Source organism: Zootoca vivipara, chromosome 12 (assembly GCF_963506605.1).
Source record: "Zootoca vivipara chromosome 12, rZooViv1.1, whole genome shotgun sequence".
NCBI lineage: Eukaryota > Metazoa > Chordata > Lepidosauria > Squamata > Lacertidae > Zootoca > Zootoca vivipara.
This window is the reverse complement of record NC_083287.1, coordinates 58,383,271-58,408,670: the sequence shown is the minus strand read 5'-3', so window position 1 is coordinate 58,408,670 and position 25,400 is coordinate 58,383,271. Positions and strand designations below refer to the sequence as shown.

General features: G+C 50.7%; 2 protein-coding genes across 5 annotated transcripts; both read left to right on the top strand.

The window, feature by feature from the left end:
- Positions 1-1,509: 1,509 nt before the first annotated feature.
- LOC118092294 (zinc finger protein OZF) lies at positions 1,510-14,376 on the top strand. 2 transcript variants are annotated; one of them, XM_035130210.2, is made up of 7 exons: positions 1,510-1,668; positions 3,629-3,825; positions 5,763-5,856; positions 8,533-8,661; positions 9,983-10,087; positions 10,423-10,545; positions 12,386-14,376. In XM_035130210.2, exons 3-7 carry the CDS (start codon positions 5,823-5,825, stop codon positions 13,681-13,683), a joined length of 1,689 nt encoding a protein of 562 aa, XP_034986101.2. In that variant the 5' UTR covers positions 1,510-1,668; positions 3,629-3,825; positions 5,763-5,822; the 3' UTR covers positions 13,684-14,376. The 2 variants fall into 2 exon arrangements, with proteins under 2 accessions (XP_034986101.2, XP_060136491.1); XM_060280508.1 differs by lacking the exon at positions 1,510-1,668 and having other exon boundaries at positions 1,999-3,825.
- A 138-nt stretch (positions 14,377-14,514) lies between these two features.
- LOC118092283 (stonustoxin subunit beta-like) lies at positions 14,515-25,114 on the top strand. Of its 3 annotated transcripts, none has more exons than XM_035130187.2 (3): positions 14,515-15,546; positions 19,377-19,557; positions 21,276-25,114. In XM_035130187.2, exons 2-3 carry the CDS (start codon positions 19,461-19,463, stop codon positions 23,282-23,284), a joined length of 2,106 nt encoding a protein of 701 aa, XP_034986078.1. In that variant the 5' UTR covers positions 14,515-15,546; positions 19,377-19,460; the 3' UTR covers positions 23,285-25,114. The 3 variants fall into 3 exon arrangements, with proteins under 3 accessions (XP_034986078.1, XP_034986077.1, XP_060136476.1); XM_035130186.2 differs by having other exon boundaries at positions 18,984-19,557; XM_060280493.1 differs by having other exon boundaries at positions 14,515-19,557.
- Positions 25,115-25,400: the final 286 nt, after the last annotated feature.

Sequence of the window (25,400 nt, the reverse complement as noted above, 5' to 3'; positions counted from 1 at the left end):
GACGAGGGTGCAAACTGGAATATTTTATTGGGGCCTGGCCCCTAGGACGTGGCTCCTATGGCTTCAGATATTTGAAGAGGGCTGTTGAGAGAATTGCAGCTCTTCCAGGAGATCAATGGAGCACAGGCTGGTGGCAGCCAGAGAACCTGTTCTTGGACTTCCGTCCCGGCAGCACCATCCGTGTCCAGGGGTTGTAGTCCGGCCACATTTGGAGGGTGACCCCTGGAACAGACCCTGCCCCTCCCATCAAATACCCAGGTGTGTTGGAACACCTGTCCCCCTGCCCTGGCCCATATAGAGACAGACGAGGAGAGAATGCTATTGAGAGCAGCTCAGCTACTGCCTGAAGAAGTGGGGGGTTGCTGTTTTGTTGTTATTTTCAAAGCCCCCCACCCATGTCTTGAAAGGTAAGCCCACCCCCACCCAAACATTCTGAGATGCTTTCTAACCCAAGGAAAATGGATTAAATCTATAGGGCAGCATCGTCGCCTGACCTCCCCAAATGCTGAAAGGAGCCTGCACCGCTTTTCATATGAGTAGACCGCACAGTGTTTTTTTCTTCTATGCTGCAACGCAAAACTGAAAATGCTTTCACCCTGCAAGGAAAAAATTCCTTCAGTAGCACCTTAAAGACCAACTAAGTTTATATTTTGGTATGAGCTTTCGTGTGCATGCACACTTCTTCAGATACACTAGGAGCTCGCACGGATACGAGTGTATCATAAAGTGTGCATGCACACGAAAGCTCATACCAAAATATAAACTTAGTTGGTCTTTAAGGTGCTACTGAAGGAATTTTTTTATTTTGCTTCGACTCAGACCAACACGGCTACCTACCTGTAACCCTGCAAGGAGCCGCTGATGTTTTCGATTGCCCTTTTCGAAACCTTTGCAACTCTGCGGTATCCCTTTGGGAGTGAGGCGACCAGAACTGTCATTCCAAACTGGGGTTGCGCCATAGGTTTTGTGTAATGGGCATTATGGGTACAGTATTGGCATTTTTGATTTTTTTTGGGGGGGGGAAGAGATCCATGATCATCTAGCTAGAGAGTTAGGTTTGTGCATAAGTCGGGCCCCTTCTCAGCCCCCAGGGGACTGGAGTCTATAGGGAAGGAGGTGCTTTTCAGGGATGTGGGGCCTAAACTGCTGGAGGTTTCAAAGGCTAATTTGGGCACCTTGAATTGGGACCCCGAAACAAACTGGCTGCTGTGAATAATCTGCATTTTGGCCCAGCAGAAGTTTCCTCTTCCAGGGCAGGGACTCCAAGGGGCCAAGTCGCCTCCGTCCAAAAGGGGCCCCTCCCGGCGGCAAAGCACCCAGAGATCATCCATCACCCCTCCCCATTCCACCCGGGGGGGGGGGGGCTCCCATATTCCGCCCCCAGGAAATCGGGGGCGGGGAGAGTTGGGCGTTCCTGCCCTCGCTCTCGCCGCTCCCCCCGTCCCCTCCAGACCCCTCCCCCCCGACGTCGCCGGCGCGGAGGCTGATGGGAGTTGTAGTCTTCCCCCCCGCCCACAACAAAGGCAGGCAGAGCCCGAGGGGGACCAGCCGGCCGGGCACGGAGGGGGCACAGGCACCAGCTGCTCCCCTTCCTCCTCTTGCGGGCCGGGCTGCCCCCCCCCGCCACCCTTGCGGGGGAGGCCCCCCGCCTTCCCCTCTGCAGGCCAGGTAAGCGCCCCCCCCGCCACCAGCGATGCTTCTCCCCCCCTTTTGCAATAAAAGCCCCTTGCGAAAACTCCACACCACCGCGGGGGGGGGGCATCCAAGCCGCGCCCCCCTCCCTCCCCGGGCCAAGGGGGCGAAGGAGCGCGGCTGCCCTTCGAGGGGGAGGCCCTGCTGCCCTGCTCTGCAAGAGGGGCGCCCTAGGGATTGCCCCCCTTCCCAGCCTGCAGCCTCTTCTGCCTCCACCTTGCCCGCCCCGTTGGGCGATGCCCGCCTTGCCCGCCCCAGGAGGAGGACCGCGGGAGGCGCCGGCTCCGAGCCCCGGAACCTCCTGGTGTGACCCAGCTCGGCCCCGGTTCCGAGGACCAGATTGCCTGCCCACGTGCAGCACAGTTAAGGTGACTGGGCAGCAGCCCTGAGGACGAGAGGGCTGCTGGGCATGTGCAGAGTGCTGCCACTCGCGCACTCCTGGGAAGCCTCCGCCCAGCTCGCCTTCGACTGGACTTAACCGCCCAGGGGTCCTTTACCTTTACCTTTTTATGTGTGGGGACTTGGAGGGTGAGATTGCCAAGGCCCCAGCCTTGCTCGGGTGGGGAATTAAATTTGCGGAAATGGAAAGGGATGGACCTAAATAGACATGCCCGAAACGGAGGAGGGAGGTCAAAATGCCAGGGGGCAGCCAGCAGAAACAGGTCCCAAGCACAAGGGTATTTTCCAATTGTCCCCCGTTTGCTGGTAATTCAGAGGTAGACTGTCCCTGGGCCTGGAGGTTCTGCCACCACAGTAGAACTTGCATATGGAGAGCCTTGAAGCTGGATCAGGCCAAAGGGGGACTGATATAGCCCAGCCTCCTGTTCTCACAGCACCCAACCAGATGCCCCATGAGGAACCTGCAAGCAGCGCTCCAAGCACAAATGCCACTCTCCCCGCCTGTGTTTTTCCAGCAACTGCTATTGACAACTGCCTCCCCACAGCTGAAGTTTGCTGAGGTCGGGCCGCTTGCAAGGACACTCCTGGGCACCCCACACCTCTCCAGAGTTCCCCCGTTTGTTGTGGGGCGGCAGCATGCTCCCTTGGGAGGTCAGAGGCCTGCAGCGTCTCGGGCAAAGGGTCCCTGCCTCGGTTTCCCTGCTCGTAAGAGCATAAGAGCAGGCGGGTTGGGAAAGGGAGGCGAGGGCCAGACTGTTCTCGAAAGTGCGGAGGCTGCCTTGAGGCAGGGAATAAAGGAAGGTGGAGGTGGAGCGAGAGAGATCTTGTGAGGAGATGGTGCTCAGTTGTGGCTTGGAAGGACTGCCATGGAGGAGTCAGGGATGGCTTTAAAAGATGCTCTTGGGCTCGGATCCTGGTTACAGGTTTCCCATTTGGGCATCTTGCCAGCAGCTACTGAGAGAACAGGATGCTGGGCTCACTGGACCTGATCCAGCAGATGCTTGTCTTGTGATTTGAAAACTTTGCACAAAGGATTGCAATCCTTTCAAAAATGAAGCAGTTACAACAACAACAACAACAAAAGCTACTTTTCTCTAATTCTCCGATTCTCCTCTTCCTTATAATGTGGCTGGCCAAACTTAGGCCTACCTGTATGTACCTCCAGATGCCCTCAGACCTGAGGCCTGGGCTCCCCTTTTCAATTTCAACAGAGGATATAGTTGTATGCGCAAAAGAACGCAGGGATTGAGTTTATCCTGTGAGCTGTGAGCAGTGCAGGCACGGTTTTAAAGAAAAGGGCTTTCAAAATACGTTCTTGTTTTTATTATGTACTTTTGGGGAGTTGGGAGGGGCCCAAGGCTCACCTAGTCCAATGTTTATATTTTGTATTTTTATGACATGAACTGCCCTCAGATCTTCTGATGAAGTGGACAAATCAAACAAATAAATAAGTTTGTTTCCACAAATTGCAGGCAGTAGCAGGCCTGATGTACGATTCCTTCCCTACTCATCCTGCTTCTGTTTCTTCTCATCGCAGGGATGAAGCTCTGCACATGTTCAGTGAAGCCACAGCAGGCAACATGGTGATGGGGGCAACAGGGCCCCAGTGATATGGCCCAGAGAGTGCTGGGCGGGCAACCCCACGTCGTGTGGGGTTTAGTGGTGCGTTGACGCCGTGCGCAAGGCAAGTTGGCTCTTTGAGGCTGCGAGTTCCATGCCTCCCCTTCCCCTTCGGTGAGTCTTGGACACTGTGGAATCACAGAATTGTATGGTTGGAAGAGACCCCCGAGGTTCTCTATGGAGGGATGTGGATAGGGGTGCTAAGAGAGGATATAAAGGTAAAGGGACCCCTGACCATTAGGTCCAGTCGTGACTGACTCTGGGGTTGCAGCGCTCATCTCGCGTTATTGGCCGAGGGAGCTGGCGTTTGTCTGCAGACAGCTTCCAGGTCATGTGGCCAGCATGACAAAGCTGCTTCTGGCGAACCAGAGCAGCACACGGAAACACCGTTTACCTTCCTGCTTGGAGCAGTACCTATTTATCTACTTGCACTGGTGTGCTTTTGAACTGCTAGGTTGGCAGGAGCTGGGACCGAGCAATGGGAGCTCACCCCGTTGCGTGGATTCGAACTGCCGACCTTCTGATCAGCAAGCCCTAGGCTCAGTGGTTTAACCCACAGCGCCACCCGCGTCCCATAAGAGAGGATAAATTTGTTGGATATTATCCTTCCTTCCTCACATTTGTGAGTTCAGCAGTGCAGCCCTGCGCGGCTTAAAAAGGGAAGCTTAGATAGGTTAGTTTTAGCCTTTTCGTTTAAGGAATCCAGGGTGCTTTAAGGCAGACTGGGTTCTTCTGGCATCTCCCCTTTTTCGTTTAAGGAATCCAGGGTGCTTTAAGGCAGACTGGGTTCTTCTGGCATCTCCCCTTTTTCTCCCCCTTGAAACAATAATCGCACAAACAAAAGGTAAAAATAACATTTCTGATGAAGTGTGCATGCACACGAAAGCTCATACCAAAATAAAAACTTAGTTGGTCTTTAAGGTGCTACTGAAGGAATTTTTTTATTTTGTTTCGACTCAGACCAACACGGCTACCTACCTGTAACTATTTGCTCCAGTGTTCGAAAGTAGCCAGACGCCTGGGCACTAGGATTGGGTCTGCCGTCTCCACCATCTGGGGACCCTTGGATTGGGACTGTTTTCACACATGAATACCCCATCCTGTAGAATTCTATCCCATATATTTTATCTGTAGAATCGGAATGGAATTCTGAAACCAAAATGCTTCTTCTGAGCAGGAGGAGCCACCCTTAAGAAAAGGAGGCAGGAATAGGCGAAAATAGATGTGGACTGTCCCTTCTTGAAGTTCTCTGAGCTCTTAACCCCACTCAAGGTTGTCCTCTGAACTAGCCAGATATTTAACTGAGAATCAATCACAGTCGGTCCATCATTTGAAAAATAAGACTTCAGAGCCGCCTGGCCCCAAAATAGTAACCAGACATTCCGTTTTGATAACTGCATCCTTGGTTTCAGGAGCCATTTGGTACCTACCCTGGTAGCTTATATATCTGAGTTTCTAATACTGATTTACTCACTCGGAATACAGAACCAGATACAGAAGCTTTGTTCTGGCAGGCTTAAAATGGTAATTCAGTTACAAATACTTTAGTCTAGCTTAAAATTGTCTCTGAGCATTGGAACTCAGACGTGCAACGTCCTTCGTATTTCTGGCAGTTTTCTCTAGCAAACGCACAGGAAAACTCTGCGAGCTTCAGCTCCCATCATGTGCCTGTCTAGCAAACATAGAAATATCATTTCCCAAAAGCCTTTCGCTTTTTTACACGTCCCTCACATATGGAAGAATTGCCCCTCTATCTGCTTACATTTCCAGCATTTTCTACATCTCGGCTAGTTTATTTGGTGTTAAATGCCAATTTTCTCTAAGTGTATAGAAAGCAGTAAACTTCATATCTTTTCCCCTTAACTTCTCCCCAGAAGCCCCATCAAAAAATTATGACCTGAGTCTTTAGGCCATTGTTTTATGGTCGATTTAAATGAAATGTTCTATCATGTTGTTGTTATTAATTGTTTGGAATTTGGGGTTTATTGGAATGACATGCAAGCATAGAAATATAATAAATCAAATCAAATCCCCCCCTTCCTCCTGGGCAGGTGGCGTTGATGCAAAGCCCCCATTAGAAGTTGGAGCAGACCAAGAGGGGAGGAGAGGAGATGGAAGGCGAGAATCTGGAGCCCCCCAGCCCAGGTAAGTAATGGGAAGTCTTCCCTCCTGAGCCCCTGTGAGTCGCAGGAGCCCAGCGTGCCAGTGGCAGCGATGCAGAATGGAGCCTAAACACGCTCCCTGTTTGGTCTGATTTGTTTAGCTGGATGTTGGTACCCTCCTAGGGGGATCCAGGATTATTTGATTGACTTGCAGGTTGCTTTTTCAACCTGAGCTGTGCCCAAGGCGGCTTACGGCAAACAATCACAACCTCCAAATGCAGAGCATTGGAAATGCAAGGAGGCAAAATGCGGAACGTTTTGGCAAATCCAAAAATGAGCAAAAAAGAAAAAACAGAACCCACCCCCCAGCCATTTGGCCAACACAGAATAAATTGTGGAATATAAATAAATAAATATAGGCTTGGAATCATAGAAGGGACTCCAAGGGTCCTCTAGTCCAGCCCCTTGCAATGTAGGAATCTTGGCTAAAGCATTGACCACCCAAACTCTCTTGAAAAACCTCCAAGGAAGGAGAGTTCACCACTTCCCAAGGGAGAGCGTTCCACTGTTGAACATCTCTTAACTGTCAGAAAGTTCTTCCTGATGTTTCGTCGGAATCTCCTGTCTTGTCACTTGAAGCCACGGGTTCGAGTCCTACCCTCCAGAACAGGAGAAAACAAACTTCCATGTGACAGCCCTTGAGATACAGTACTTGAAGATAGCAACACATCTCCTTTCACTCTCCTCTTTTCCAGGCTAAGCAGCCCCCGGTCCTTCAGTACATGGATACATGTGAAACAAGAATTAACTGACAATAAAGCTTCTAACACAATACAGCTCATAGAGGGTGGGGTGGGGGTGGCACAGAGCTGGCTCCCATATGCTTACTCCAGAGGAGGCTGACAGCAGCAAAAGGCAAATGTTGGAGAGGGAAATAATTAACTGTTGATTAGGGGAGAGGGCCCCTCACATCTCTGAAAAGGTGGGGGTTGTTTTGGCTTTAGAACGGCAACTTAACAATAAGTTAAATTCTTCCGGCGAGCCAACTCCCACCCAACGGAAGGCCTGGTTTCAATAACATTTTTAACCGTGCAATGCATTTTATTTTGTCTTGTGCAGGCCTAGGCAAACTTGGCCCTCCAGATGTTTTGGGACTACAATTCCCATCATCCCTGACCACTTGCCCTGTTAGCTAGGGATGATGGGAGTTGTAGTCCCAAAACATCTGAAGGGCCGAGTTTGGGGGTGCCTGGGCTTGTGTATCGCCCAGTCAGCCTGACATCAATACCAGGAAAGATTCTAGAGCAGATCATTAAGCAAACGGTCTGTGAGCACCTAGAAAGAAACTCTGTGATCACTAAAAGTCAGCATGGGTTCCTGAAAAATAAGTCATGTCAGACTAATCTGATCTCATTTTTTGACAGAATTACAAGCCTGGTAGATGAAGGGAACGCTGTGGATGTAGCCTATCTTGATTTCAGCAAGGCCTTTGACAAGGTGCCCCATGATATTCTTGTAAAGAAGCTGGTAAAATGTGGGCTAGACAATGCTACCATGCAGTGGATTTGTAGCTGGCTTACTGACCGAACCCAAAGGGTGCTCATCAATGGCTCCTCCTCATCCTGGAGAGTAGTGACTAGTGGGGTGCCACAGGGTTCTGTCTTGGGCCCAGTCTTGTTCAACATCTTTATCAATGACTTGGATGATGGGCTTGAGGGCATCCTGAGCAAGTTTGCAGATGACACCAAATAGGGAGGGGTGGCTAACACCCCAGAGGACAGGATCACACTTCAGAATGACCTTAACAGATTAGACAACTGGGCCAAAGCAAACAAGATGAATTTTAACAAGGAGAAATGTAAAGTACTACACTTGGGCAAAAAAAATGAAAGGCACAAATACAGGATGGGAGACACCTGGCTTGAGAGCAGTACATGTGAAAAGGATCTAGGAGTTTTGGTTGACCACAAACTTGACATGAGTCAGCAGTGTGATGCAGCAGCTAAAAAAGCCAATGCAATTCTGGGCTGCATCAATAGGAGTATAGCATCTAGATCAAGGGAAGTAATAGTGCCACTGTATTCTGCTCTGGTCAGACCTCACCTGGAGTATTGTGTCCAGTTCTGGGCACCACAGTTCAAGAAGGATACTGATAAGCTGGAACGTGTCCAGAAGAGGGCAACCAAAATGGTCAAAGGCCTGGAAACGATGCCTTATGAGGAACGGCTTAGGGAGCTGGGTATGTTTAGCCTGGAGAAGAGAAGGTTAAGGGGTGATATGATAACCATGTTCAAATATATAAAAGGATGTCATATAAAGGAGGGAGAAAGGTTGTTTTCTGCTGCTCCAGAGAAGCGGACACGGAGCAACGGATTCAAACTACAAGAAAGAAAATTCCACCTAAACATTAGGAAGAACTTCCTGACAGTAAGAGCTGTTCGGCAGTGGAATTTGCTGCCAAGGAGTGTGGTGGAGTCTCCTTCTTTGGAGGTCTTTAAGCAGAGGCTTGACAGCCATCTGTCAGGAATGCTTTGATGGTGTTTCCTGCTTGGCAGGGGGTTGGACTGGATGGCCCTTGTGGTCTCTTCCAACTCTATGATTCTATGATTCTATGATTCTATGATTCTATGATTCTATGTATCTTGTGGGGTTTCTTGTTAACGGCTTCGGCTGCACAAATAAATTAATATTCACAATATATTCTTCTTCCTCCTTGCAGCTGCCGGCTGGGCTGCTCCCTCAGGATGCAAAGTGGTGGTTAAGGTGGAGCCAGAGGAGGAGGTGTGCATCGGGCGCCCCCAGGATCCGGAGGGAGCCGAGAGGGAGCCGCCTCCTGACTCCCCGGCAGGTGAGAGGGGCCGGTGTTCCTCCCTGGGGAGCAGGTGGAAGGTGCACAGCGCAGTCCCCCAGGACACCCTGCGCAAGATGAGGGGGCCCCTAGAGTCGGCTATGGTGTGGCCCCCAGTGCCCGCTGGCCCCCTGTGCTCCTCAAGGAAGGCTTTGGCTGGCAGGAGGCCCCGGGCACCACATGGTCTTGCGGGCATGAATTGGGCAGTGCCAGCGCTGGCTGGGGGTCAGGTGCACGACTGGTAGGTTTCTTTCGTAATCCTGCTTTATTTCTTAAAATCCGCACACTGCTTGGTTGTAAAACAAGAAGCCTCTAAGCGGTTTGCAGATAGATACAAGAAGAATATCAAAATGCAATAATAGTCTGAGATGTACCAAAAAGTTAAAACGCTAAAAAATAGGTTAAAATTCACTCTGCCCTCTTTCCTGGACTGTCAGGTCCACCTCGAGGCGTTGAGCACATGTAGGGGTGGGCATCTTTGGGCCCCCCGTTTTCTCGAGACGGACGGATGCCAAAAGCAGCAACAGCACGGGCTTCAAACTGATCTTTAAAACGGTGTTTTTAAATTGCTGTAACCTGCTTTGTGGAAATTCGTTTCCCTGGATTTGCTAAAAGCCAGGAAGCAAAAACGGCCCCACGTGCCTTTCCTGGGGAGAACGCTTTCTCATGTCACGTAATGCCCGTTCCACATTCGTTACCAACTCGCCCTTTTTGTTTGGTGGCACCTCTACACTAGTGTCACCAGGCGGGCATTTTCACCCGTCTCTTCTTGGCACCTGCTGAAAGCATTCTTCTTTAGAGAAGCAGATGTTTAGAAAGCCGCTCTGAGTTTTAACCTGTTATGAGTCTGCTGCTTAAACTTTTTGAAAGTTTTTAATTGCTGGTAATTCTTCTTCTCAGTAATGTTTCTACTCTATCTTTTTTGGAGGGTCTTTTTTTACAGTTAACGGAGGAGGAGTGGGCTATCGATGGCTATGCTCTGCCCTCAGTTTCCAGGAAAGGCAGGTGGTTGGTTTTGTGTGTGAATCCTGCTAGAGGGTTTCCCTGTGGGGCATCTGGTTGGATCCTGGACTAGGTGGGCCATTGGCCTCAACCAGCAAACTCTTCTCTTAGTCTTAAGAGGTGTATAAGTTTTATGAAATGGGGAGATGCCACTCCACACCTGATTCCCTTCTGCATATGGATTAGCAGGCATCTTTCGGGGGGCAACCCCCCCTTCTTCAGAAGGGTGTGTCAGAGGCAGAGGTCTGCCCCCCCCCCCCCCAGAGGACACCCGGCCAGAGCAGTAAATGAGGCTCCTGAATTTTCTCTCCTCTTTCAGGGGTCAAGCCAGAGGTGGTCATTAAGATGGAGCCAGAGGACGACTCGTATGCAGAAGACCCTTGGGACTACAGCGGCGGGGAATCGGGCGAGGACACGGACTCTTGTGAGTCCAGGAAGCCTGTGCTGCTTTTGGCGTGAGGGGCGAGGCATCCGTGGGGGGAGGTGGGGGGCTCCTGGGCTATAACAGCCTCTGCCCCACAGCCTGTTTGTGGCCATGGGGAAGGCTCTCAAGGCGCATGGCCAAGCCTCGCAGGCCGGCTGATTTGGGGGTGCTTCTGTCCAAGCAAAGGGGCTCCCAGATGCTGCAGCCCCTTGCCTCACAGAACCAAAGGGTTGGAGAGTTGGAAGGGGACCCTGAGGGTCATCTAGTCCAACCTCCTGCAATGCAGGAATGGCAGCTGAGAAATCCCTGACAAATCCCCCCCCCTCTCCATACAGCCGACATCCGGCCTGACGTAATTGTGAAGATGGAGCCGGAGGAGGAAGAGGAGGAGGAGGAAGACTTTGGATGCCCCCCGGGAGAGATGGGAACAGGAGCTTCCCATGGCACCCTTCTCACGGGTGAGTTCTGCGACTCTCCCATCTTGGCTGAAGGAGAATTGCAGGAGTGTCCAGTGGGGAGAGGTGTCTATTAGGTCCTCCCTGTTATTGTTTTTATTATGCGTCTTGTGTTTTTATATCGTGATTTTACCTTGTAATTGTCCTGAGACCTGCAAGAGTAGGGCGGTATACACATTTAACAAATAATAATCCAGTGGGAGCGAGTTCCACAGTTTAACAATCTGCTGCAAGACAAAGGACTTTCTTTTCCCTGTTCCCAAATCTCCCGACATTCATTGCCATTTCCACAAATTCTAGTGCTATGAGAGAGGGAGGGAAAACTTTCCTCCAGCCACTTTTCTGCAGGCCAGAAAATAGTTGTATAAGCTTCTATCATGTTGCCTCTCACTTGCTTTCCCCCTAAACGAAAAACTCCCCAATATTGCAGGCGTTTCCTCACCCGGGGGTCTCTCCACCCCCTCGATCATTTTGCCTGCTCTTTTCCGAACCTCAGCTTAGCTGCTTTAGCCGCCTCCCTTGCCATACTCCCAAACGCACCATCTGCGCATGCTCAGAGGCTCACTGATACTACCTCACAAACAGACATGCAGACCCAATGGCTGCACCTCGAAGTTCTGTTGGAGAGCCATTTCACAGAATCAAAGAATTGTGGAGTTGAAAGGGACCCCAAGGGTCATGCAGTCCAGCCCTCTGCAAGGCTGGAATTTCCCATGATGCACCTTGCATTAAACACATGCCTTTTTTTAAAGCCATAAAACACCTGGATAACTGTCGGTAGAGCATGAGGCTCTTAATCTCAGGTTCGTGGGTCTGAGCCCCATGTTGGGCAGAAAAATTCCTGCTTTGCAGGGGGTTGGACTAGATGATCCTCAGGGTACCTTCCAACTATACCACTCTGTGTCACAGACTTAGCTGTGCTGCTTCCCCTGAAGCATTCTGGTTCCTGCCAAATGCCCGGCTCTTGTCTTCTTCTTTTTATATATAATTTTTATTAAATTTTCTGTTTTATAATTTAAAATACTCAGTTAAACATCCTTAAAATATGAACGAGTTCCCTTCTTCTCTTTCCATGGTTCATTTTACATATCTAAAATCCCTGCATATTTTACAAAAACTAAACCATTCAGTATTCCATTATTGCATCCATCAAAACTTATTTACACTGTTGAATTGATCTTAATGCCGCCAATGTTTTCAAGCGTACACAATTCCCCCCCCCCTTATATTCAATAAACGTTTTATAATCTTCTCTAAACGTATGTTCTTCTTGTTATCTTATTCTATATGTTAAATGTGCAGGCTGCGCATATTCTTAAGTTGCCATTCTTCTTAGGTAGGGACCTTGCTTGTTTTCCATTTTTGGGCTAACAAAACACAGGTTGCAGTAGTGGCATACATAAATAACCTTTTTTGACCCCTGGGAATTTCAGTCTGAATTATCCCCCAACAGAAAGGACTGGTTTTTTTGGGAAAGTACTTTTAAACATTTTATAGCTTAAAATCCCTGATAGAGGATAAGGATCCAGAAATCACGCTACGGGGGGGCCAAATTTTGCGCAGCTGCCATAAAACTCAGGGAACAAGCTGTGCTATTTCAAACACTTAAGGCCTCAGATGCAAACTCTAGATAATATTTTAGAGACTTAAGACCTAAACCACATTTCTAATGACTGTCATATTCGTATTGTTTATTGTTATATTCGATTGTTAATTCAAACTTAATTCTATTGTGTTTTAATGTTCGCTTAGTACGGCATGTGAAGCTGGTCTGGGACCGTAATAAATTTCATTTCGTTTTAAAGCTCTTGTCTTCTGATGCATTTCCCTTCCTCACCACCAGATGACGACATCCAGCCGAGTCGGAGGAGAGCGGAAGCAGCCGCAGCCGCCTCCCAGAGCGTCCGCAGCGGCAAGGGTAGTGGCAGCCAGTGGGCAAAGCAGGCTGGCCCGGAGCAGAAGAAACCGCCTGTCCCCGGAGGCTCCGGCAGCCCTCAGGAGAAGCCCCGTCCTCGGACCCCGCCGGACCCTGCCGGCACCCCCGAGGGAGCGCGGCGCCCCAAGAGCCACGCGGCCTGCGACCGCCCCTTTGCCTGCAGCATGTGCGGCAAGCGGTTCCAGCACCGGGGCAACCTGGTGACGCACCTGCGGGTGCACACGGGGGAGAAGCCCTTCCCGTGCTCCGAGTGCGGGAAGAGCTTCAGCCAGAAGGGGGACCTGATGCGTCACTTGCGCATCCACACGGGCGAGAAGCCCTTCGAGTGCACTGTGTGCGGCAAGAGCTTCTGCTCCAAGCAGACCTTCGTGCTGCACCAGCGCATCCACACGGGCGAGAAGCCCTACTCGTGCGCCGACTGCGGCAAGGCCTTCAACCGCAAGGCCAACTTTGTCACGCACCAGAAGATCCACCGCGGCGAGCGGCCCTTCGTCTGCGGCGAGTGCGGGAAGGGCTTCTGCGCCAAGAAGACCTTCATCCTCCACCAGAAGATCCACGTGGGGGAGCGCCCCTTCGGCTGCGCCGAGTGCGGCAAGAGCTTCAGCCGCAACGGGGACCTGACCCGCCACCAGCGCATCCACACGGGCGAGCGGCCCTTTGCCTGCGCCGAGTGCGGCAAGTGCTTCAGCCACAACGGGGAGCTGATCAAGCACCAGCGCATCCACACCGGTGAGAAGCCCTTCGAGTGCACGGCCTGCGGCAAGAGCTTCAACCGCAAGAGCACCCTCATCACCCACCAGCGCATCCACACGGGCGAGCGGCCCTTTGTCTGCGGCGAGTGCGGCAAGACCTTCAACCTCAAGACCACCCTCATGAAGCACCGGCGCATCCACACCGGCGAGAGGCCCTTCACCTGCCTGGAGTGCGGCAAGAGCTTCAAGTACAAGGGGAACCTGAGGACGCACCACCTCACCCACACGGTCGAGCGCGTCTACCCCTGCACCGAGTGTGGCGCCGTCTTCGGGCAGCGCAAGGAGCTCAAGGCACACCAGGCGGCGCATGCCGAGAGCCGGCTGCTGCCGTGCTACAGAGACGACGGGGGGAACCTGAACCCCTTCCTGCAAGTCCACCCCCTGCTGCTCTCCTGCTCGCCCCGGGAGACCCTGGCGAAATTCAAACAGGAGGCAGGCTTCACAGACCCTTAGTGGGACCCGGGAGGAGAGAGAGAAGGGGCTGTTTTAATTTATCGGTCAAGCAGGCAGCCGGAAGACCTCCTGGCCCAGAGATCTTGCGGGGGTTGGTGCCCAGAGACGGGCAGATGGGCGCAGACGAACGGAGCAGAGGAAACTTTCCTCTTTTGTGGGCCTGCAAATGTTGGCTGTGGGCCCCGTCTTCAGGACAAAGCTATAACTGCAGGCCTTGCCCCAGCGGACTCACAGCTGCCTGCTAACGTCTTCCTCGCTGTAGCAAACAGGTGCGGTTGCAGCTTGGTTGGTTCCCAAACTCTCGGAGAGTTCGGGAGCAGCGATGCACTTACCCCGTGGGGGACGCGGAGGGTGGGGTAGGGAGGCTTTTGCTTTGGTTGGTGGTTTCATCGGGGGCAGGGGTAACAGGAGGGTGTGTGTGAATCGGGACGATAAAGTTACGGGCTCGTTTGAAGTCCAGGTTAGTTTTCAATGATAGGAGATGCCAGCAAAGGCGGCATGATCAAATTCGTTAATGTTTTAGGCTTGAGGCGCTTCAAAGAAATGTTTGTTTGTGTGCACATCAGAAGATTAAAGTGGTGGTTGAAGGACAAGCAGTAGAGTGACAGAAAAGGTAGCAAAAACTCCCCCCTTTCCCTGGTACAGTTTTTGAGATAGCTGAAAGCAAATAAACCAACGATGACTAAATCAGAAGTGGCTGAATGTGACTGCTTGGGAAGTCGCCTCTGTTTGGACCCTGCGGGGGTGGGCAAGAGGGTCTCGATGCAGGGGCCCTCTAGGGGCTCTAAAATTTAGAAACTGAATTGTGGAGTTGGAAGGGGCACCCAAGGGACATCTAGCCCAACCCCATGCAATGCAGGGATCCCGGTTCAAGAATCGCTGGTGGGTGGTCATCTAGCCTCTTTTTAAAGATCTCCGGGCAAGGACTTTCCAGTGTGGAACAGCTCTTGCTGCCAGAAAGTTCCCCCCAATGTTTAGTTGGAATCTCCTTTATTGCAAGTTAATTCCATTGTTGGTCCTGCAATCCCCGTGGGGCACTCCGGCCAAGGAATGGAGTTGCCCAGATGCCTGATCAGAGGGAAAGTCCTCTTTTCTCTTGAACTGAAGCTGGTCAGTGAAAGGAAGATCTCTTATCTGCCAGTAACAGCTTTGATTTCAGGTTGCACAGGCAAAGGAAACGGAGTTTGCAGCTCCTGGTTGGTGGCATCTGCCAACCTCGGTTTCTTTTGCCTGTGGGGTGAATGGTGACCCCCTCACCCTGATCCCCTGGCCAGTCACTGGATGGGAGACCCACTGAAAAAATTCCCATGTGCACCCAATGGATAAATGCAATATTGTCACGAGGTGGGTTAATTTGGATGTTGGGAAAACCCATGTCTGGTATGTGTATGTGTCTCTTTGGAAGCTGAAAAGGGCAGAGAAAAGAAAAAAACCTTCACACAGTGCATAGTTAAACCCTGGAACTCCCTGCCGCAGGAGGCAGGAATAGAATTAGGCAGATTCGTGGAGGGCCTTCAGAGGACCTGCCTTGCCGTGCGTCAGAAGGCCAAGGAGACACTGAAGCTGCGCCACCTCCCAGGCAGGGCTAGCGAGGCTGAGCCACAGGCCTTATCAGGGTGGAACACACACAGTCTCAACATATCTCAAGGGTCAAACTTGCACTTTCTGTGGCTGCAACATCGGGGCAGGGGAGGGAGGGCAGCTGGAGGAGACTGCCATAGCCCACTTCCTGACAACGGATTAAATTTGTGGTTTCAGGCTCCTCCTGTGCCCTGCCACCTCATCCAGTGCTAGCTGTGGGGTGTATATATTTTGTTTTGGATCCTGGATGCAGAAGGCAAGGCCCAGGTCTGGGATGCCCAGGTAAGCATCTGTGGGGAATAGCATTCAAGGATGGAGACGGGGGGGCAATTCAGAGAGGGAAGGAGGGAGTCCTTGACCCACACCTACTCTAGAGCAGACCTGTATGGATCTAGGATCATTGGAACCTCCAGTTCCAGAGGAAGTCTACCTCTTGATGCTGGGGAGAAGCAACAGGAGCAGGGAGGGCTCTTGGCTTCGTGTCCCCTTGGCGGGTCTCCTAGATGCATCTGGTTTGTGTTTTTTCCTGAACTCTTTGATTACAGGCAGCTTCTCATCCCCACTGAGCTGTTTTTATAGCATGTTTGGTCCCAAGGGTTTCTATTGGAAATATATGAAGTCCTTTTGGCTGGTCACTGGCAGAAAGAAATGTTGGAACTAGATTGACTTTTGGTCCAATCCACAGAGGTGTTTCCCCAGTTTTTCTGACACCGCCATGAACACAACATTTATTTACGAGGTTATTTATTTACAGGGCTCCTCTCCAGGGCTGGGTTACGTTGAGAATCCGCACGTCCAGCTGGGGTGCCCCATTCACTGCCCTGTCTTTGCAGGGTCTGTTTCAGCTCTTGCCTCTGATGACATAGAAGCATAGAATGGTAGAGCTGGAAGGGGGCATCAAGGGGCATCTAGTCCAACCCCCTGCAATGCAGGAATAAACAGAGACAGGATCCTTCAAGTGGTGGGGCTGACCACATCTTCTCTCGACCAGTGACCCCACTTGGGTCCTTAAAGCTAGCCAGGGATCCTGTGTGTGTGGCTGGCCGGGTCCATGGAGGAAACAGTGTGGCCAAGTGGTTAGCATGTTGGAATAGGACCTGGGAGGGAATAGGGATAGGACCCTGGTCTTTGAACCAGGGTTCAAAGAGAGCCACTTGGCCATGAAGATCCCTGGGTGATCTTGGGGCCAACCAGGGCTATTTTTCTAGAGGTGCCAGAACTCACCACAAAGCTCTCCTTTGTTTTCTTATAATGGCAATTGCCCCCCCCCCCCGGAGAGGAACAGGAACTAAATTCCACCAAATTCCAGCTTTTTTGGGGGAGGAATACCCTGGGGCCAACTTTCAGACTAGCCTACCTCACAGGGGTCTTGTGAGGATAATATGGAGGGTGGGACCATGCAGGGCACCTTAAGCTCCTGCCAGGAAAGGTGGAATCCAAACACACATGCGGGTGTGGGTTCCTTGGAGGGGGGAGGGACTGACTGCCCCTAAGGAAGCCCACCTTGGACCCCACATTTCTTGACAATGCCTGATCCCTAACTAAAACTCCCCTTGTGGGGAAGGGTCTTGAAGGAGTCCTGGGGGCCCAGCTGCGGGCACTGCAGGGATGTGGCTGATCCTCCAGACCCCTGGCTTTGGGGCAGGGCCTTTATTTGGGAGAGGGACAATGGGAGGGTGACGGGTCGAGTTTCCTCGATCTCTCGTGAACTCCTCTACAGCTTGGGACGCACACAGAATGGTAGAGAGGGAAGGGACCCCCAAGGGCCATCTAGTCCAACCCCCTGCAATGCAAGAATCGCAGCTCAAGAATCCCCAACCGGTGGCCAGCCACACAACCTCTGCTTACAAACCTCCAAGGGAGGAGAGTCTGCCACATCCGAGTTACACTCTTACCGTCAGAAAGTTACTCCCAACGTTTAGTCGGAATCTCTCTTTTTTCGAAGTTTGGATCCAGGGGTTCAAGTCCTACCCTCTGGAGCAGCAGAAAACAATCCTGCTCCATTTCCCATGTGACAGGCGGCCCTTCAGATATTTGAAGCTGGCTCTCACAGCACCTCTCAGTCAGTCACACAGTGTCGCACACTCCAGTGTGGTGACAGCTGACATACACAGTAAGGCAGCAGACCCTCCCAGTGTCCCTCTTTCCCAGGGACAGTCCCGGATTTTCAGAAGCCATCCCAGTTACTGATTTGACCTGGAAGGTCCCGCTTTTCCTTAGGGCATCCCTATTTTCACCGGAGAAATGTTGGAGGGTACAACTCAAGACAGTCACCGATGACTGTGAGGTTTTCCGTTCCTTTGGGCAATCCCAGTTTAGGATGCTTAATCCCCCCCCCCCAACACACACCTGCAGGCAGCAAGGAATGTTTTCATTACGGGAGATTGCTTTTATATGACCTGTTTCCTTGTCTGGCTTTTAATGTCGACCAGTTTGGAAACTCCGCTAGCAAAATGACTCTGATAACAACATGGGGTGTTCTGCTGCATTCTAGACCATTTCCAAAGGCAGAGCTCACTTTGCTGGTCTAATCTGGCCAGCATGTCTGCCTGCGGGGGCCAGATCTCTCTCTCTCTTCCAGGAAGGGTGCAGTTGGCAAAGCAGTGCAAGCTGATAAAAAAGGCCCTCTGGAGGTTATAGGTGCCCCCTCAGACTCCATCGGCAGTGCTGGGTCCATCGGGGAGGACCTGCTTCTTAAGAGGAAGTGCGACCCCCACTGCCACCCCCATCCAGAAGAGACCACCCATTCCCACACACAGGAACCTGCTCTGCACTGAGTTGCTCCATCGAGCTCAGCAGAGTGCAGGGCGGCCTGGCAGAAGCTTCCTGGGATTGCAGCCCCACCCAGCGATGGCGTGCATTGAATCTGGGACCCTCTGCATGCGACCCTCAGTAAGACCGCAGTCCTTATGAATGAATAAAGGGCGATTCAAAGAGGAAAATAGTTTTGCATGCCACCCCAATCTCTGAGCGGTGTGAGATTCCAGGCGCTTGCCCAGAACTCTGTCATGGAATTCTACTCAATATTGATCCAGATCAGAACTCCAATGTATACTTAGCAGAGTAAAAATTTAAACACGTTGCAGGATTCCCAAAAAATAGACCAGAGGCAATGAATACTTCATCCAGCAGAGCTTTATTGCTACTGAAGACAAATGAGCAGAATGGTCACAAATCCAATACATTCAGGATTGACACTGTCCATCAGAAATCCAGTTGCAGCAGACTTAACTTAAAACTTACAATAACTTATAAGACTAAAACTTTAATGCTAAGCATACTATGTACAGAATACCACAATACAGTGATACCTCTACTTACGAATTTAATGCGTTCCGAACGCACATTCGTAAGTCGAAAAAAATTGTAAGTCAAATCCCATTGGAATGCATTGGGAGAAAAAATACGTAAGTTGAAGCAACCCTATCTAAAAATTTGTAAGTAGAAAAAATCCTATCTAAACCGCATCCAAGATGGCGGACGAATGTAGATGGCGAATGTAGAAACATCCGAAAGCAGAGTTATTCGTAAGTATAGGTACCACTGTAGAAGGAAAAGAGATAGAAAGAGAAAGTGAAACCCAGGCTCCTTCCGACCTTATTATTATACTCAGCATGACCTTGACAGAAAGAGATAATAGAACCACTTTAAGGCAGCTGTACTCAGCTTCTCTGAAGATATAACCTAAACATCATGAACCTTCTGCTTCTTTCACACAGAGAAGCTTCCAGAACCCTCTTGAATTAAGTCGAATAGGAAAAATCTCTACACATCAGATCAATACTTTCGGCATCAAGAAATGCAAAGTGACAAACTCTTGTTTCTTTTTGGACTGAGGCACAATGGAGAAAAGAGGAGACTGATAGGAGGCGTGACAGCCATCTTCAAATATCTCAAGGGCTGTCACATGGAAGAGGGAGCATGCTAGGCTTTTAGCTACTCTGCAGCGCAAAGCACAGATCTATCCAGGGCAAAGCCAGGTGAATCTTGGAAGCTGGAGAATACTAAACCACTTTTGGTCAACGTAAAGGAAGGAAAGAGTCAGAGGAATGGCCAGGTAGTCTTCCCAGGAGGACTCTGTTTCTCCACCTTTTCCTCTTGTGCTTCTTTAGAACTTTCACCTCCTGACGTTCTTCTCCTGTCCCACCTCTTGGAGAAAAGCAACCCTGGGCCCAGGCAGCAATCCAGGTGAAGCAATGGCTGCAGCAGAGGAGGTGATGGAGATGGCAGCTCTTGGCCGACCCTTCCAGCTGGGGATGCTCTATGACTGCCGAAGGGACAACCTCATCCCAGGTAAATGGACGATCCCTCTGCCTCTCCTGGTGCCCAGAGAGGAGGAGATTTTCTGGAAAACCACCATGAGCCATTATGGGGGCTGGGTAGTGGTGGGGGTGGCACCCCCCCTTTCCTCTTAAACCCTCAAAGAAGGCCTGGAGAGTCTTGGGATTTTATTTGGCCACCAACCAGTTTGCGGTGTTGTGATGATGCCACTTTTTGGAAGGCGCCCAAACTGTCATGGAATTCTACTCTTATTGATCCAGAGCAGAACTCCAGTGTCCAGCGGAGCTTCATTGCTACTGAAGGCAAAGGAGCAAAATGGTCACAAATCCAATATGTTCAGGATTGGCCCTGTCCATCAGAAATCCAGTTGCAGCAGAGTTCACTTAAACTTACAGTAACTTACAAAAACTTAACACTAAGCGTACTATATACAGAACACCACACTAGAAGAAAAATAGAAATATAAAGTGTGAAACTCAGGCTCTTCCTGGCCTTATTATTATAGTCAGCATGACCTTGACAGAAAGAGATAATAGAACCACTTTAAGGCAGCTGCACTCAGCTTCTCTGAAGATGTAACCCAAACATCATGAACCTTCTGCTTGTTTCTTTCACACAGAGAAGCTCCCAGAACCCTCTTGAATTAAGTAGAATAGGAAAGATCTCTACACATCAGATCAATGCTTTCTGTATCAAGAAATGCAAGCTGACACAAACCTGTTCTTCACTTCCTCTAAAGTTTTCTTCCTCCTCCTCAACAGAAGCCTCTGCTTTTTAGCCTCCAGTGCAGGAAGGCAGGGAAGAGACCAGAGGGGCATTCCCTGATTTTGCTTTCTGCCCTTTCACCTGCCTGTAACTCCCCACAGCATCATACAGCTGTGTGCTGGCTGGGCTTGACGGCAGCTGGGCACCAAAAGGGCTCTCGGTGGCTATTAGCCATGATGGTTATCACAGATGGAGGCAGCAAGGCTTCTGGTTCCTGCGAGAACAGCATCCTGGACTAGATCCAGCAAGACTCTTACGCTCGTTTGCATCACAGTGTCCTCACTCTCCATTGGACTTCACTTGCCATCAGTCATAGTAGCATGTAACCAAATCTAACACCTGGTCAGCCACTGTGAGGACAGGGTCCTGGACCAGACAGGCCCCCTTTGGCCTGATCCAGAAGATGCTCTTCTGATGTTCTTATGTTGCATAAGACTTTATTGCCTCCCGGGACCCAGGTGGCGCTGTGAGTTAAACCACTGAGCCTAGGGCTTGCTGATCAGAAGGTCGGCGGTTCGAATCCCTGTGACGGGGTGAGCTCCCGTTGCTCGGTCCCAGCTCCTGCCAACCTAGCAGTTCGAAAGCATGTCAAAGTGCAAGTAGATAAATAGGTACCGCTCCGGTGGGAAGGTAAACGGCGTTTCCATGTGCTGCTCTGGTTCGCCAGAAGCGGCTTTGTCATGCTGGCCACATGACCTGGAATCTGTACGCCGGCTCACTCGGCCAATAATGCGAGATGAGCGCGCAACCCCAGAGTCGGTCACGACTGGACCTAATGGTCAGGGGTCCCTTTACCTTTAGGCAAACCTAAGAGGATGTGGATTGTCATGTTCTTTTGGAACCGCAATAGAACTGTCTGCATACATATTGGCGAAGGGGTTGGGCATAACGGAGCGTCCAATATCTCGCATGCAATTTCACATGCCATTGCACTGACTTTTCGCTGCGTCTCTGTTTAATTGCAGGCATCACTTTGTGGGATCCCGGGGCACTGAAGGAAAACATTGATGCGCGGCCACAACCCAACACTGCAACGCAAGTCATTGAATCTGACACAACCTCCCACAAAACCCATGCGCTGGATGTCTCAGAATCGCTGAAGGCCAGTTTCTTGGCGGGGCTGGTCAAGGTGGACGGATCAGCCAAATTCCTCTTGGATGCCCGGAAGTCCACATGCCAGGCCCGCGTGACCCTCCAGTACTCGGCCACCACACATTTTGAGCAGCTGACCATGCGCCAGATTGGGCCGCAACATATCACTTACCCAGAGGTCTTCAGCAAAGGGCCGGGCACCCATGTGGTCGTTGGCATCCTGTATGGAGCCCACGCCTTCTTTGTGTTTGACCAAATATCTTCTTCCTCCGAGAGTGTCCGAGATATTCGAGCCAAACTCCATGTGATGGTGGCCAAAGTTCCTCTGGTTTGCCAAGGAAAGGAAGAGGCCGAGCTGGAAGGCGAGGAAAAGGCTGCGGCTAAGAAATTCAGCTGCACCTTCCATGGGGACATTGCGCTAGAAAGCAACCCAACCAGCTACGAGGAAGCCTTGAAAGTATATTCCAGCCTCCCTAAACTGCTGGGTGACCAAGGGGAGAAGGCCGTGCCTGTGAAAGTCTGGCTGTACCCACTGAACAGGCTGGAGTCCAAGGCTGCAAGGCTCGTGCGTCAAGTCAGTTCTAAGCTGATCTCGGACGTCGAGGAAGCACTGGAGCAGCTGGGGGAAGTCGACAGGAGGTGCAACGACCTCCTGGAGGAGCCCACTGCCACCGCCTTCCCAGAAATCCAGAATAAAACCCTGAAGTTCCAAGATCTGTGCCGGCAGTGCAGGCGGGCTTTCCAGAAGCAGGTGGCAGGGCTGTTGCCTGCGATTCGTGCCGGAGCAGTGCAAGAAGGTGCCTTGGGGGACACCCTGAGGAAGCACCAGCAGTCGACATTCAGAAGCCGGTGGCTCCACAAATTCCTGGATCTGAAGTTCCGAGAGATCTATTACGTCAACTTCTTCCTGGAGTTGTCAAAGGGGAAGGTATCTTCCCAGGATGAGGTGGTGAAGAGGGTCCTCGATCCCAAAATTGACATCGTCGTTGCATTTACGTTCACCTCATTGCAAGCGAAAGAGCCCTACTTGGAGAAGTTAAACGCAGCCTTGGATCAAGTATGCGAACCCAAGCCAGAGACTTCTGCAGGAGACAAGAGCTTTGCTCCGTGGTTTGAGGACAAAGGCCTACTCAAGAGAGTCCAGAAGGCGGCCATGGTCTTTTCAGGATACTCTCTGTTTTCTCAGCCTGGAGAGGGTCGGTTTGTGGTGACCTCACAGGCTGATGAGAGTGATCCGGGTGCCGTGATCATCCGATACCAAAGTGGGTCTCTGGAAGGAACCAAATTAGACCTTCTGTCTAAACCTCTCCCCCCGCTGGCAGATGCTGTCTCCTGGGACCGGTTCCAGCTGACATTCAAGCCAGCAGAGTCTGAGAAAGGGGCGATATCGGGATATTATGTCCAGCACAGGGTTCTGGGGGAGGAAAAATGGGTGTTTGCACACGTCAAAGGCAGCCAGGCAAAGTTCTGGGTCACAGGACTGGAGCCAGAAACAAAATATGAATTTAGATATGCTGTGGAGACCAAAACAGGCCTCAGTCCTTTCAGTGATGTGAGTGGGGTGGTGGACACCACCTGCCGTTCAAGCCCCCCAGGGAAACCAGCCCTGAGGCCTAGAGGTTCCTGCTTCAGCAGCCAACTCCAGGTCACGTGGGGCAGCCCCAGCTTCGTTGCAGACGGCATTGTGATAAAGGAGTACAAGGTGCAGCTCAGGAGAAGGGCAGACGGCAAATGGGAAGAGCAGAGAACAGGAGAGAAAGTTGAGAGCTGTTGGCTCCCCAAATGTTCTCTGAAGAAGGCGGCCGCTGTTCGGGTCATCGCAGTTTACGGAGACGGGTTTGAGAGCGAGCCCAGTGAGGAGCTGGTTCAAGGAGAGTTTTAGATGGGACCCATCTTTGGGTGGGAGATCCCCCTTGTGCCGCCTTCCTCCACTGCATGCCATCCTTTCCTGATGTAGCAGGAAAGTTATGCTATTATATGCATTGATGAATAGCCCAAGGTGTCAAGGCAGTCAAAGTGGTGGAAGGTGGTGGACTCTCCGTCCTTGGAGCTCTCCAAGCTGAGGTCCGGTGGCCATCTGACCTGGATGCTTTAGTTGAGATTCCTGCATCGCAGGGGTTGGACTAGATGACCCTTGGGGGTCCCTTCCAACTCCATGAGGGCTTCTCCACACTTGTCCCATGCCGAGAAAGCATGGGCCCAAGCAGTTTCCCCCTTGCCCCCCTCCTTTCCCAGGGGAAACCCATTCTTTAGCTCTAGATCGGAGGAAACATCACTCTGTAGAAAACCCAGATTGCTGTTTGCTCTGACAGAGCTCTAAAGAGCAGTTTCCCCCAAGGGAAAGCAGAGGGGCCAGAGGATGTGTGGATAAACCCTGAGCATGAAGAGGATATTGAGCGAAAGGATATGCTGGGGGGGAATCTGCTTCCTTGGACTGTGTTCAGAGCGTGCCCAGAATGTTAAAGCCCCTGGGACAGAATCTCTGGGACAGAGATAATCAAGTACAGTACCTTCAACACAAACACAGTAATGTCCTCGAGTGCATCTCTGGGTGGCTGGAGGAATCGTGGCGTCAAAGGCACCTACCACCACCTTGGGTGGAACTGCATAGTGGTGCAGCAGTTTTGACAGAGGGTTTTGGGTGAAATAAATAAGATCCCAAAAGATCCCTCCCCCAAGTTGGTATTATTATTATTACTATTAATAATAAAATGCAAAATGGAAAGATTTGTTGAATTACTCTCTTATTGCTGCACGTCTGTCGATTGCCCAAAGATGGAAAACATTGTCTGAAATTAACACCTCATTATGGTGGATAAGATATGAACCATCGCATTACATGAAAATCCCAGTGGTTCACTCATTTTTTGAAAGTCAAAACAAAGGCAATCGCTTTTGTCTCCATTTGGTGGGATTTTCTTGAAATACATGAAAAAAAGAGAAAATCTACTTTTGTCTCTTCCACAAGTCTCCCAAGGAATTTGGGATAAGTAACACTTAATTGGTGTGCTTTTTTTTCTTGATGTAACATAGAGCTTTTTATTCTTGGTGCTCTGGAATCTCTGATGTGTTCAGTTAATCTTCTTTAAAAAGCACCCACAACCAACCCATACATACAGTAATGAAGTCCCCATGTGTGGCATTAGAGTCTCAGGCTAAGACTAGGGATACCCCAGTTCAAACCCCATGGCTCTCCCTTAAGAATCTCTCCCTCTCTCTCCCAGCAAAGCCTACTTCACAGGGTGGTTGTGAGGATAAAAAATGGGGAGGGGAGAAGTAGGCTCACCATAATATGATGCATAGGTTCATATATTGGAGGTTACCAATGTTTTATGTAAGATGTGGGACTTATCCACACCTCTGTTTGCCTTGCTCCCCCCTCCCCCAAAACCGGTAGGTTTACAGCTGAATGGGATTTTCTGCCATTTGCTCCAATTCAGAAGAAGTGTTTCTATCCCATCCCCTCCAACATTTCTCCGATGAAAATAGGGATGTCCTATTGAGGACAAGCAGGACATTCCGGGATCAGCCAATGTGGGTGTTTCTCTGTGCATGCTCTGGGGCAAGGAGTCACCAGGGGCTGAATCATTGGAAAGGGGTGTGTGTGTGAAAATAATAATAATAATAATAATAATAATAATAATAATAATAATAATAATAATTTATTATTCATACCCCGCCCATCTCGCTGGGTTTCCCCAGCCACTCTGGGCGGCTTCCAACAGAAAAATGAAATGAAATAATCTATTAAATATTAAAAGCCTCCCTAAACAGGGCTGCCTTCAGATGTCTTCTAAAAATCTGGTAGCTGTTTTTCTCTTTGACATCTGATGCGTGTTCCACAGGGCGGGCGCCACCACCGAGAAGGCCCTCTGCCTGGTTCCTTGCAACCTGGCTTCTCGCAATGAGGGAACTGCCAGAAGGCCCTTGGTGCTGGACCTCAGTGTCCGGGCAGAACGATGGGGGTGGAGATGCTCCTTCAGGTATTCTGGACTGAG